The sequence below is a fragment of the Copadichromis virginalis genome, linkage group LG6 (assembly GCF_057382275.1).
Source record: "Copadichromis virginalis isolate Kocher_CV1m ecotype Utaka linkage group LG6, C_Virginalis_male_GT1.1, whole genome shotgun sequence".
Classification (NCBI taxonomy): domain Eukaryota; kingdom Metazoa; phylum Chordata; class Actinopteri; order Cichliformes; family Cichlidae; genus Copadichromis; species Copadichromis virginalis.
This window is the reverse complement of record NC_140623.1, coordinates 10,170,931-10,184,489: the sequence shown is the minus strand read 5'-3', so window position 1 is coordinate 10,184,489 and position 13,559 is coordinate 10,170,931. Positions and strand designations below refer to the sequence as shown.

The window sequence follows — 13,559 nt, the reverse complement described above, 5'->3', positions numbered from 1 at the left end:
TTAATCTTCACTTGCTTCATCCGAAGCACACTCTCTTGTATTCACTCCCTGTATTTTTAGGAATTTGCTACCTTAGCTTAGCTAAGCCAAATAACACAGACCAATTAGTTAAACTACATGAATGTCTCAAAGCCATAAAGACCTGGATGACCTCTAATTTCTGCTTTTAAATTCAGATAAAACTGAGGTTATTGTACTCGGCCCTTAAAATCTTAGAAATATGGCATCTAACCAGATTCTTACTCTGGATGGCGTTACCTTGGCCTCCAATAACACTGTGAGGAACCTTGGAGTGATTTTTGACGAGGACATGTCCTTCAATCCACATATTAAACAACTATGTAAGACTGCTTTCCTCGATTTGAGCAACATCTCTAAAATTAGAAATATCCTGTCTCAGAGTGAAGCTGCAGTTATTACTTCCAGGTTGGACTACTGTAATTCATTATTATCAGGATGTCCTAAAAACTCCCTGAAAAGCCTTGTAGTACCATATCACCCTATTAGAGCACTTCACTCTCACACTGCAGGCTTACTTGTTGTTCCTAGAGTATTTAGAAGTAGAATACGAGGGACAGCCTTCAATTTTCAGGCCCCTCTTCTGTGGAACCAGCTTCCTGTTTGGACAGACACTATCTCTACTTTTAAGATTAGGCTTAAAACTTTCCAAAATATATAATTAGGGCTGGACCAGGTGACCCTGAATCCTTCCTTAGTTATGCTGCAATGCGGTGGGCTGCTGGGGGATTCCCATGATGCACTGAGTATTTCTTCTTCAGTCACCTTTCTCACTCACTATGTGTTAATAGACCTCTCTGCACTGAATCATACTTGTTATTAATCTGTCTCTCTTCCACAGCATGTCTTTATCCTGTCTTCCTTCTCTCACCCCAACCGGTCCCAGCAGATGGCCCCGCCCCTCCCTGAGCCTGGTTCTGCTGGAGGTTTCTTCCTGTTAAAAGGGAGTTTTTCCTTCCCACTGTCGCCAAAGTGTTTGCTCAACAGAAAGGCAGTTGTTAGAGGGTGAATGGCAGGAACACTGTGTCTGCTGCCTCTTCTCTTGCCTCTGTGTATCAGTGAGTATTCAACAACAGTTTCTATATTTAACTGCAGGTTCTTACTGCATAATTCTGTCTGTATAATATGAAAATGATTCAATGCATCGAGTTATGCCAAACCTCACAGAAACTGTGCACGGTGGGTATTCTGAATTGCTGCTCGGCACATATATGCAGACCACAGTCAGAGCCTTACCCTCTGCTGCTTGAAGTCACACAGAGGTAACCCACTCGCTCTCTGTCAGCACGCAGTCGCAGACTCGTGAGCGAGGTTTTTTTTTTCTTTTGTTTTGCTCTTCTACTCTTAAGAGCTCCATTAGCCACACAGAGGGCACAATATGTTCTGCATTGCTTCTCAAAGTTAGCATTGGTTAGTGATCATGGCCTGTTTTAGGTTTATAAATCATTGGTTTACACCACATTCCTCTGAATTAATGTCACAAATTGACAAACTGACAGTGAGATACAGTGAAGTGTGTAGAACATGTAATTCAAATCAGAGCACGAGCAGAACAAGAACATGAAGCTGAGATCAAACTTCATTTGCTTCCATCTATAAGGTGCAGGTCACTGAGGTCTTCTGACAGAAACCTGCTGGTGGTTCCTCGTTCTAGGCTGAAAACCAAAAGAGACTAAGTGTGTCTTCAAGGCTGTTGGCTGATAATCTATGGAATGCACTAATATTACATTTGATCTCTGCGGTCTGAACATTTGAAAGAGCAGCTCTACTTATTTGTACAGGCTTAATTTTAGGTAGTGGATATTATTATTGTCTTTTAATGTTTGTATTTATTTTTATTGATTATTATTGTGAAGCACTTTCTCTATAGAAATATTTTACCTTCATTTCCCTTCTGTAACTTTATGAAAGCCAAAAGCAAAAAGAGACGATAAGTAACTTTGCATAAATGTGTGGAGCTTTGCAGCTTTGCAGTTCATAAAGCTTCATAATGACACTATGTGACTATGCAGTGTCCAATATTCAAACTGAAATGCAGTCATTAGAGAGTGAATGGCAGCAACACTATGTGTGGTGCCTCTTCTCTTTTCTCTGTATCACCGAGTGCTCAGCTACAGTATCTATATTTAATGGCTCTGGTCCTCACTGTGTGTTTCTGCCTTACTTCTGAGAGCAGATATTTTACAGGTACAAAGAAAAACTGGCAGTGACCTGGTGGGCGGGGGATTCCTCTTTCAGGTGTGACGGCGAACACAGAGGTCGCTCTGCAAAAGAGAGTCATTGGAGGTGATGAATGTGAGCGACAGTATCATGTACAGCTCAGAGCAGTTTATCCACATGGACCTTCCAGCTTGTGTGGAGGCTCTTTGATCAGCGACCGCTGGATTCTGCAGCTCACCGTCTGAAGCCAGGAGGGTGAGGAGACCAGAGCAGCAACTAAAACTTGTTAACCCAAGGAATGTCTAGTAGCCATGTTTTTGCTATTCAGTAAAAAGTAAAATACATTCAGACAAGATGAGAAATAAAATATGGTGACCATCAGTAATCATGTTTTATGTTTGCTGTGCACATGCAGGACCATGTTTGCAAATCTAAGTGTGCATCAAGGGGGTCCGGAACAAGAAGTGCAGATAACAGCAGAAGCTGAGATCTATACAGACAAAGACACCAGCACAGGCAGAGTTCATGACATCATGCTGCTGCAGCTACTAGCAGCTCTGATGTCCATCCTATAAAACTACCTGACTGTGAGTTGTGGATGTTTCTGCTTCAGGTTCATGTGTTCTGACAGATACTGATACGTCGTGCTAACTTCAGTTTTAGATTTAAATGATACTTTGATGTTCCTGTGGCTCAAAGTTTCTTGCTTTGAAGTTTTTTTTCTTAAAGTTTCTTCTTGACCTGAGCTCTGTGCTGTGAAGTGAGTTCAGCATATGTAGAATATATTTCCTTTATCTTATCCCAACAGTGGGAATCAGGATAAGTACTCACAGGAAGCTGCTTATCAATTCAAAGCCCTGGTTATCAAGTTAACCAGGGCTTTCAATCCTAATGGATGTGGATAAACTATACTGGCAATGCAGGTTTTAAAAAGGAAGATAAAACTATAATATTAGAAAAATATGAAGGGTTTAAATGCATAATACAGACTGAAAGTAACAGCTGCTGCAGAAAAACAAAACCAGTGTTGTGTGTGTGTGTGTGTGTGTGTGTGTGTGTGTGTGTGTGTGTGTGTGTGTGTGTGTGTGTGTGTGTGTGTGAGTGGAAAATTGCTTAGTAGTAAAAGCACTATATGAATGTGCAAGAACTTCAGATGCTTTGTTCAATAAGACTATCAGGAGGGACTATGCGCTTACCTGCTGCTCCTTGGCAGGTAGCTCTATGCCCTCCTGGGTTTTAATTGCACCTTAGAACACACATGCATCAACACTACAATGAGCGGGTGGAGGGAGGTTTGGAGTCTTCTCCCACCCCCGTTCTCTGCGGCCTGCTGGAGCGGGAGGGCTAGGAGAAGTTGGCCGTCCGACTGCGGTCTGGGGTGTGGGGCCTCCCTGCTGCTACGGAGTCGGGGTGGTCTGCCTCTCCCCACCGCAGGGAAAAGGGTAACACCACCTGGGTCTGGGTGCAATTCCCCCCTCCAGGGGCAAGGGTACCTAGACCCGGTTTGTAGAGTACGCTTGGGGAGTGTGATCGTGTGTACAGCGTCTCTTTATGTCTGTCTCCACGTTGGTTGAGTGTGGAGTAAGTGCACATGAGAGCATGAGGGTGGGAATGGATGTTTGTGTCTGTGTGTGCCTGTATGTCTGTGTCTATATGTCAGGTTGGGTATCAGACGCCACCTCTCTGGGGACACCTCAGGCCCTCCAAGATTTGGAGGCCTATCTCCACCCACCACCACTTCCCCTGCCGGTGGCGGACTCCCTCAGGTGTCGGTGCGTTGGTGGTTCTTTGTGTCTGGGGGTGGGTGTCCGGGTACACACCGGCTCACTCCTTGGTGGCCGCTTATCGGGGCCTGGAGCCTGGGGCTCGCTCGGGCCCCTTCGGAGGTGGGGTGCCCCCGGCCTCTCGGCCTGGGGCTCGGTCACTCAGGCGCAGCTGGGGGCCGGCGGAGCTCATGGGCGCGTCACTGCAACTCCCCCTGGCTTCTGCTCCGCGGCTGCTGAGTGAACCCTCATCTGGGACTCTCCTCAGCTCTTACTGGGACAGTGGCGCGGCTGCCCCTCTGTTGGTCTTCCATGGTCTCTTGTGTTCTGGGGGCCTCTGGATGTCTGGAGTTTTGACCTCCTCCATACCCGCTTCACACCCTGGAGGACGGGGCTGTGGCCCCCCCACACTCCCTAGCAGATCGTTACATGGAGAAACCTTTGGAATACAAGCGCGCTGATCCACACAGGTATGCACACGGGTGTTCACTGCTCGTAGACCCAAATTACACCTTTCTTGGCCGCTACTTCGAAGCACATCTGTCCTGCGTGCTGCACAACAACATTGAATATTTAGTATTTACTGCTGTTTACACTTAGCTAGATTAATGCGATGGTGTTGTGTTTAGTATGTTGCTTTGTTTTTTTTGCTTGTTTTCTATTTTTCTCTCAACAGGTGATCCAGGAGATTTTTTTTCTCCCCCCCCCTTTCTCACTGTCCCTCTCCCCTTCTGTTTCTCCTTTCCTTCCTCTTTCTTTCTTCCTTTCCTATCCCTCACTCATGTCTGTCCCGTCTGTAAAATCTGAAAATAAAATATAATAAATAATAAAAACAAAGATCGACCAAATGGACCAATACGGCAATGCCACGATGATCCATTTGGCAAAGTAAATCCATTGGGTATCCTTGTTGGTCTTCAGACAACAATTCTGATGGCTAAAGAACCAAATGGGACAGGCAAAAAAAAAAAAAAAAAAAAAGACAGCAAAAATCCTGACTGACATCACGACCTATCATTACACAGGAGAATCTGATGGATGGATAATTAAGTATTTCATTTAATTAATGTTTGAAAGACAGTTTCAGCTTTTATTCTGTCAGCTGCAAACTTTCTGCTGTTTATTAGTTTAAGAGAAAATAAAACTTAATATAACAACAGAATTTAAACATAGGCTGCAAACTGAAAAATGTCTACGAAAAAATGCTATTGAAGAATTTTAGCCCCTCCCACTGTCCATGTAGTACAGTAGGAGGGTCTAAAGTTGAAAGTTTCAAGGGATCTTCCAGGAATGGTGATGCTGCTTTTCTGGACAAATGATCTCTAAGCTTGAACTTAACCAGAGGGATATAGTACAAAGAAAATTCAACAAGGCTTGGCTTACTTTGCGTTAGCTGGCTTGAGAAAACGTAAAACACCAGTCAGTGTCACGCCGCCGGGTATATCAACTTCTCTTTTAAGCTGTGCTTTCTGCTTCACGCTCCGTGCCCACGCATGTAACAAGGGCTGCTACAAGGCCCTTTAAAACAGGAAGTAGCATGTGCTGCAGTGAGCTTGAATGGTGTCCCAATGCGCTGAGCAAGCACAGTGCAAGCATGCTAGCCAGGTGTGGTGCGTGATGATAAAGTGGTGACTAAAACTCTATAAAGGACATAACTAATATAACAGCAGGTCAGGGTTACTCTTACAATTTTCTCTGGTAAGAAGTCAAAATCCTTCATATAGAACTCTGAAGTTACCTGGAGAGATGAGATCCTGCTTCATAGTACAGGCCTCAGGGCAACATTTCAAAGTTAACGTGCAAAACAATCAATATATGTATTTGTATGTAACTGACAAAAAAAGGAGAGAAAAGCGTCCAAACACTTCTTGTGTCATTCCAGAGTTGAGGTCGCAGGTTATGGTGCCACCACTGGACTAGCTAATGAGAAAAGGAGTAAGATGATTTTTAACAAATTTGTTGTATTAAGAAAAAAGAAAACAAACCATCCAAACTGTTACTTTATTAGTAAAGAGATGTTGCAGATATTTGTACTGAAATTGTATTTTTCTTCATTTCTAATGTGTTCAAAGCAAAAACAAGCTTTTCCTGTGAGCTCAGACCATTTTATTTCTTTCTGCATTTCTGCATAAAATACAAATCTGCATCATTTTTTAAAAAGTGCTTTAAGCTGAACTAATTGTCCCTTTATTTCTAGAACCTGGTGAATCACCCTCTCTTCACTGTGCAGAGACTGAGGTTGTCAGCTGTACAGAGCTCAATGATATTTTACAGAAATAATTCCCCGAGGTCCACCGAGTCAGGAGCTATCAGCACTGGTTCTGTGGACAAAGTCCTGGGAAAGATATATGTCGAGTGAGTTTGCATGATCCCTCAGCTCACAGCTGCATTTATTAAACATTCAAAATACAGAAAGATTTTATAAAACTGGGAAACTGTATTTCTGTCTTGCAGGGAGACTCTGGTGGAGGAGTGGTTCATAATGGCAGGATTTATGGGGTCTCTTCTTTTGTGGGAGATCCAGACTTTGTATGCAGAGCACCGGCTGCCTTCATGGACCTCTGTGATCCTGAGTATGCAGATTGGATCAGGAAAACTATCAACCCATAAAAAGCTGTGAGGTGTGGATAACTGTAAACAAGCTGAAATAAATAATCTTTTAGAGTTTAGCTTTGGTTTCTTTTATTCTCTTTGATATAAGCAGTAGAGGATTTCAGAATTTCTGTTTTATTTGCCAAAAGGCGTTTTTTCAGCTGCACCCACACACAGTTTCTTTAGATAACTTCAACTGCAGAAAGTAAAAACTCAGCATTAAGTTTCAAATGCAGTTTTAAAGATAATGATAATATGGTGGCCCTGAAGAAAACACCCGTCAATAGAAAAAGCTGCAAAATCCTGCAAAATGTAACAGAAGTTGAATAAAACACAACGGAAATAGAAAAAAATGCAACAAGGCTGAAAAACTGAACAAACAAACAAAAAACAAACACAAATTACAACAGAAATAATAACAACGATATAAAAAAAATAGAAGAAAAAAAAAAACATTCTCATCCTAAAACTTGGTGACAAAGTGGAATATGGTAAGGAAACACTCACTTAAGTGCTGTCATTACTCAAAGGTTCCTGATAATCATGCATGAAGTGATTTCTGGAGGGGAATGAAACTTAACTGAACTGCTCCCTGTGACATTTTGACCTGTCAAACGCAGGCGTAACTCCTGTTATTCATTGTTGTATTGCAGGTCTGCTGTGCACGACGTCTGTGAATCTGAGTAATTTGGTACAGATGAAGGAATAAGACTGCTCAGATGCTTTGGGTGTCACGTAATGATCCCTCAGGTTTGGGTGTCTTTGGTGCCCTTTGATTTCAATCTACCTGCACATTGAACAGAAATCCTGCCATGACAGAACACACTAATGCCTTTTCAAGGGAGAACCGATCCGAATCGGAGCTGTCAGCCCCAAGTTCTCTGCAGTCATCAAATCAAGCATAATCTGGTTTGAACAGGCTCCCTGCCTCACTGCAAAAGCCTTTTTACCAGCTGCTGTTTGACAAACTGCAAAGCCTCTGAAGAGACTTTAGAAAGGGGGAAAAAGGATACGACGAAAAAGCTGAACAAAAAGCTATCCATGCACTGTTTAACATTTCACTTGGAGCTTATTGACTGTATTCTATCTGTGGATTGCATTATAGCTTCTCTGAGAGCTTTACTCCCTGAAGATTTTATGATCTGTGAACGCTGAGTCTCTCTTGTGGCTGTAAACCAGTCTGCTCAGCATGGCACTGCATGGCAGAGTTTCTCTCCATTTTTTTGAATCACCTTTGCTCAGTTGTGCTCCTAACTGATCTCCTGAGTTTGGCTGTATTCCTGGACTTTGCCCTTTAGTTACTCTTCAGTCTCTTTGACACACAGGCTGCCAAATTTGAAATAACATTTTTAGTTTTGGAAAAAGAAGAGCGTGTCTAGCAAATTCTTGCACATCCTTGTTCTTAAATAGCACTTTTCTACTCAAGCACTCAAAGTACTTTATACACCTCATTCACCCATTCATACAAGCACTTTTCTGTACCTAAGTTCTTTCTATCTAACATTCATACTCTGATGGACACATGAAAGAGCAGTTTGGGGTTCAGTATCGTGTCCAAGGATACTTTGAGATACAGATCAGATCAGGCTGCGATCGAACCTCCAACCTTCTGATCGGTACTAATTGGACGTTTGCTGCTGCACATGTAGCATCACAGCTTAGAAGATGGTGGTGTGGAAATGTGTTTCCCATTAACAATTGACTAAGAAACTCTTAGTCAAGGGTTAACGTCACTAATGTCAGTATTTTCACTGATCTTCATTAGATTAGATCAACATTGTGCCTTAAACCTGAGCTGTACAGGAAAATAGATTTCTGATACACATGTACATAAACAAATAAAGAGAGATGTTTCCCACCTGCTGAGAAGACAACAAATGCATAACCTGATTACCACCATTAATCTCACATCCTCTGATTTCTGGCACCTATAAGTGAGATTGAGTTCACTGTCCTGCTGTCTTGGCCTTTAGGAGAACACAGTGAGACAGATGAAGCTTGCACCAGATGGTGGAAACACATTGATCGTGGTCTTAGACACAGCATCCACACTCTGTACATGATAGTGTGTGTATGGTGCTGTTTGCAGGAACTTGATGAGGCTTTGCTTAAGTGGAAATCCACTGATGTTCAAGCCCCAGGGAAGTGGGCGGGGGGATAGGACCTCTGGGGCCCTCTTCCTGATGGAGCCCTACCTGACTCCTTTCACTGCTAAAGCAAGAATGGTGCCACAACTCATTGAAACAATACTTCATTTCATCAGAATCTTCAAATGATTCTGTTAAAAACAACCGCCCAGTGTACTTGCATGGCAAACATCGTGATTAGATATTCAAGAAGAGCCTCTTAAAGATGAAGGTCTGTGTCTCTTGACCTAAACACATAATCCAGTTAAATCTGATTTATGTTCATTAATGCCCCTCACACTGTAACTTAAAGTAATAAATCGGTCACTGATTAATTACAGAAGTACGTCTGTGAGCATAAAGATGTAAGCCTTGGACCATCAGGATAAAATGTGGTTGGGAAACTTAACAAGCGTTGATAAAACTTCATCAGTAGCTCAAGCAAGACCTCAAAACCTTCGATCACCACGGGTGGTTAGCAGACTGTGGTTGTACCATGCAGCCTAACAACATGCAGTAAATTGCAGGTTAAAGCAGTCTGCTTACACATTGTTAAACGAGGGAAGGGAACTAATGTGGCTGTCACATTACCCTTTTGTCCCATTTCATCCCAGGACTTGATTCAATTGCTGCTCACTTTCTACAATACTTAAAACTGATCAGTAGGACCTGAAACTGCAAACATTCAAACATTCAGGCCAACAATCAGTTGGTGAACATATTAATCTACTACAATTAGCAAAAATGAATAAATAAACAGAAGAAAGTTAGAGTGATATCAGAGTCATGCAAGTTTTTGACCAGCAGGTTAAACTCATGCAAATTAGCTTCATCCAGGCTCATGAAAACACTGTCCTGCTTATAAACAGCAGATCATTTGTGTCAGTGTGTCAGGATGGTTTATATTTGAGCTTTTAGTTCACACAGAACAATTTTTATTAATTGTTTTTAGCGATTACGAAAGTCTGTGAATCCCCAAATTGTTCAGTTGTTCTCTTTGCTCCCCATGAGGTCACTTTCACCATGTGACAAAAACAACACCCCACTCTACACACTCGGGCCACCAGCAACTTTCTAAATCCTCAATAAAAAGCTGACAGGTTGCAATGATGTTCCAAAGAACTTATTAAGAAAACAACTAAATACACAGAAAATGTTATGAAAATTGGTTTATTTTATATCTCATAGTTTTAAATGATGCAATAAAAATATGTACAAAACATCACAAACTGTAATATTTTACAAATGCTTACGTCCTGCTGATGCAATGGAGACATCTTCCAGTGACAGTCTTCATCAGTGTGAGTGTGAGGAGGATCCTAAACCCACCAACACAGAAGTGCATGTTCACAACTCCCTCTGTGCAGGCAGGGTCAGGACCCTCCTCACCTAGGGTGAGGAGGGTTGGTGCTGTGGCCAGTCAGGTATGAAGTGCTGAGAGTGGATCTTTGGTCCTCTGTGCAGCTCTGTCCACTCTCAGCTGCCCTGCAAAGCAATAACACAAGAAAGACGTCATTTTAACACAAAACAGCATTTTCATTGTTGGTAGCTGCAGTATGTTGTTAAAAAGCAATTTTAAACCCAACGTATACACATGAAAAATATAAATAAAGCTAAACCTACAGTGCTGCTGACATAGGATGATGATTTATACCAACTATTGGAAGAATTTTGTCTTCAATACAGTTTGTTGTCAATGTGAGGTGATAACTTACATAGTTGGAACACAGCACCACTCTCCCGTTTTTCACTTGGTCATCCATCCTTCTCATCGGGTTGGTCGGGGTAAGGCTGTCTTCTGGGTGGGGTGTTTGCTCCATCTTGGACGTAACTGGAAGTAATAACAACTAAAAAACTACCTTTAATTCACAATGTAATATTAATATTAATGTCACATATCAACAAAAAAAGCAATACATTTCACATGTGCGAGTCACATGTTCTTATATCTGTAAAAACAAAGTTTAAAAACACGTTCTAACATAAACTAATCAGAGTCACTGTCATCCATGGAAAGGCTAAAAGGCCTCTCCCAGAAACGTCTGACTCCAAAACTACCTGAGGATGTTGAAGGGGCATCAAACTGGTCACTCACCTTGCACCTCTTTGCACTTACCTCTTCGGTGCAGATGTCTTCTCTGCTTCTCTTTTCTGAGGAAGGAGCAGCAGAGAGATCAGCTGAGGAAGAAGCAGCAGAGGGAGCAGCTGAGGAAGAAGCAGCAGAGAGAGCAGCTGAGGAAGAAGCAGCAGAGGGAGCAGCTGAGGAAGAAGCAGCAGAGGGAGCAGCTGAAGAAGGAGCAGCAGAGGGAGCAGCTGAGGAAGGAGCAGCAGAGGGAGCAGCTGAAGAAGGAGCAGCTGAGGGAGCAGCTGAGGAAGGAGCAGCAGAGGGAGCAGCAGAGAGAGCAACTGAGGAAGGAGCAGCTGAGGAAGAAGCAGCAGAGGGAGCAGCTGAGGGAGGAGCAGCAGAGGGAGCAGCAGAGGGAGCAGCTGAGGGAGGAGCTGAGGGAGGAGCAGCTGAGGAAGGAGCAGCAGAGGGAGCAGCTGAGGGAGGAGCAGCAGAGGGAGCAGCAGAGGGAGCAGCTGAGGGAGGAGCTGAGGGAGGAGCAGCTGGCGGATCACCAACTGGGGCAACAACTCGAGGGAAGAGTGGGGCATTGGCCTGGCCGAAAGGCGGCATGGCGATGGGGGCAGCACCTGGAGCAATAGGACGTTGCCAATCGTGCCAAAACGGCTCTGGAGGGTGCTCCCGGATGAGAGGGGAATCATCTCTCTCATCCATGGTGTCATACCCAGAGTCATCGCTAAGCCAATCCCCCCACTCTTCTGAGTCGTTCCAGTCAGATGAATTGTCAGTCTGTTCACTAAACTCTTCATCGTCTACAGGTAGGTAGGGGGGGTACTCACCATACTCACCTTGCTGTTCACCGACATCAGCATCTGGTGCTTCATCAGAAGAGGGTGAGGGTGAGAGAGGGATAAAATACTCACCATACTCACCTTGCTGTTCACCGTCATCAGCATCTGGTGCTTCATCAGAAGAGGGTGAGGGTGAGAGAGGGATAAAATACTCACCATACTCACCTTCGCTGATACGCTGGGTATCAGTGTCCTGAGCTTCACCAGAAGAGGTGGTGCTCTGGAGACTGTCATCCAGGATCCTGATGACTTCAGGAAGGCCTTCTTCTGCAGGGCGTTCAACCACATAGTCAAGACGCCCTGTGAGGAAACAATTTTTAAAATAACATTAGGAATGTAATAGACACCCAGTGTTAAAGCAACAGACCTACATCTGTTAGTTTGAGCAGAGGATGAGAGAAAAGCATTTTATGTCAGACTGAATGACACTTCTACTTGTTCAATCTTTAAGTCAAGTTTTTTAATAGAAGACCACCAAACCTCCACCAAGGCAGCTCACTCTGTGTACTTTTAAGGTGACACTATATTGACACTATATATGACACTGTATTTTGTGTACATTCAATTTGTTTTATTTGTTCCTTGTAAGCCTTTATGCAAACACTATGTTGGAATAGGTAATGGATAATAGGTATTGATTTGTAAATAGCCGGACATGAGTAACTTATTATATAAATATACTACAGTACATTTATAACTAACCATGCAGCTCATTCTCCTGTTTTATTTACAATTCACGATGTCACACATTTTGAAAAAAGCTCATAGGTTAAATATGTGGATGCAAACCATAATGTAACATTTAGACCACATGTACCAATTGCATGTCCTAAATATATATATATATATATATATATATATATATATATATATATATATATTTTTTTTTTTTTTTTTTTTTTTTAAATAAAAACACAACCTTCTTGGCAAGAGTTGGCAAGAATTGCACACACAAAGCTCTGCAGGTATGTCTGAAAATGATGGTCAAGTGAAAAACAAACAAACAAGCAAACAAACAAACAAACAGAAACTCTTAACCCAGAATCCACATTTTTAGAAATGTGCACAAGGACTGTATCTGCCATAAGGACAGGTACATCTAATCTGTGGTAAACATGCTATCCCTGTGTAAATATCCCTGTGTACAATATCTCTCTCTGCTATCTAATAAGGTTAAAAGCATTACAGTAACAGAAGATAGGTCTTAATGCCATTATTACTACTGTTTTCATATTCTTTTGATATTATTTTATTTGTATTTTTTTATCTTTGTGTTTTGCAGCAGAGAAAAAATATAGTTTATGTCAATAAAGCCTTTGATCCGGAGAAGAAAAGGATGTCAGGAGGGGACCTGGATCTGTGTGTTTACGCCTGCGTGTTCTGAGGCCATGACATCTTGAAGATGCCGTTACCACAGAAACTGATTTTTGGGCATTTTACAAATTTTAGTCCATTAAGCTATTTTTAACCATTTCATTTTAAAGAAAAGTGTCAAATTTGAAGCCTTCAAGTCAAAGTAACACCTTTTTTTCATATTCATACATCAGTCGTTAATAATTTCTACACCTCTCCCGGAAAATTTAAAACATACAAACAATTTACGGGAAACAATCTTGAATACACATATTTGATCACGTTAAAACTTGATATTCACACTGGAACTTGTTAAATTATTACAGTAATTTACATTTAAAGAAATTTTCACACTTACCTGCAGCGAAGTCCAGGTGACAGTCGGGGAGTCCGGGTCCACGGCGAGCCATCTTCAAACTTGAAAAACAAAAACAAGTACAAACGATCGACAGATGAAGTACTTGTTATGCGTTCAAGTTATATCCGCTTCCAGTAAAATGTTTTGCAAAACTTAGCTTTCCACAGGCTGAGGTTGGAGCAGGTCGAAACAAGTCCACGAGCAAATGTAAACAGACGTTTGGAACCTTGTGCAGCATTTATATACCCTCGGCGGCCATGGTTACGGTTGTCA

General features: G+C 42.3%; 1 protein-coding gene and 1 long non-coding RNA gene across 3 annotated transcripts; one reads left to right on the top strand and one right to left on the bottom strand.

Moving 5' to 3' along the window:
- Positions 1–353: 353 nt before the first annotated feature.
- On the top strand, positions 354–2,861 carry LOC146707221 (uncharacterized). 2 transcript variants are annotated; one of them, XR_014920790.1, is made up of 3 exons: positions 354–1,076; positions 2,257–2,433; positions 2,594–2,861. It is a non-coding gene; the product is annotated as an uncharacterized LOC146707221 (long non-coding RNA). The 2 variants fall into 2 exon arrangements; XR_014920791.1 differs by having other exon boundaries at positions 2,195–2,433.
- Positions 2,862–10,176: 7,315 nt separating this feature from the next.
- On the bottom strand, positions 10,177–13,469 carry LOC146707220 (uncharacterized). Its single transcript, XM_085458516.1, has 2 exons — positions 13,287–13,469; positions 10,177–11,875 (listed from the first exon to the last, which is right to left on the bottom strand). The coding sequence occupies exons 1-2, from the start codon at positions 13,336–13,338 to the stop codon at positions 10,647–10,649; spliced, it is 1,281 nt and encodes a 426-aa protein (XP_085314642.1). The 5' UTR covers positions 13,339–13,469; the 3' UTR covers positions 10,177–10,646.
- Between the last annotated feature and the right edge of the window lie 90 nt (positions 13,470–13,559).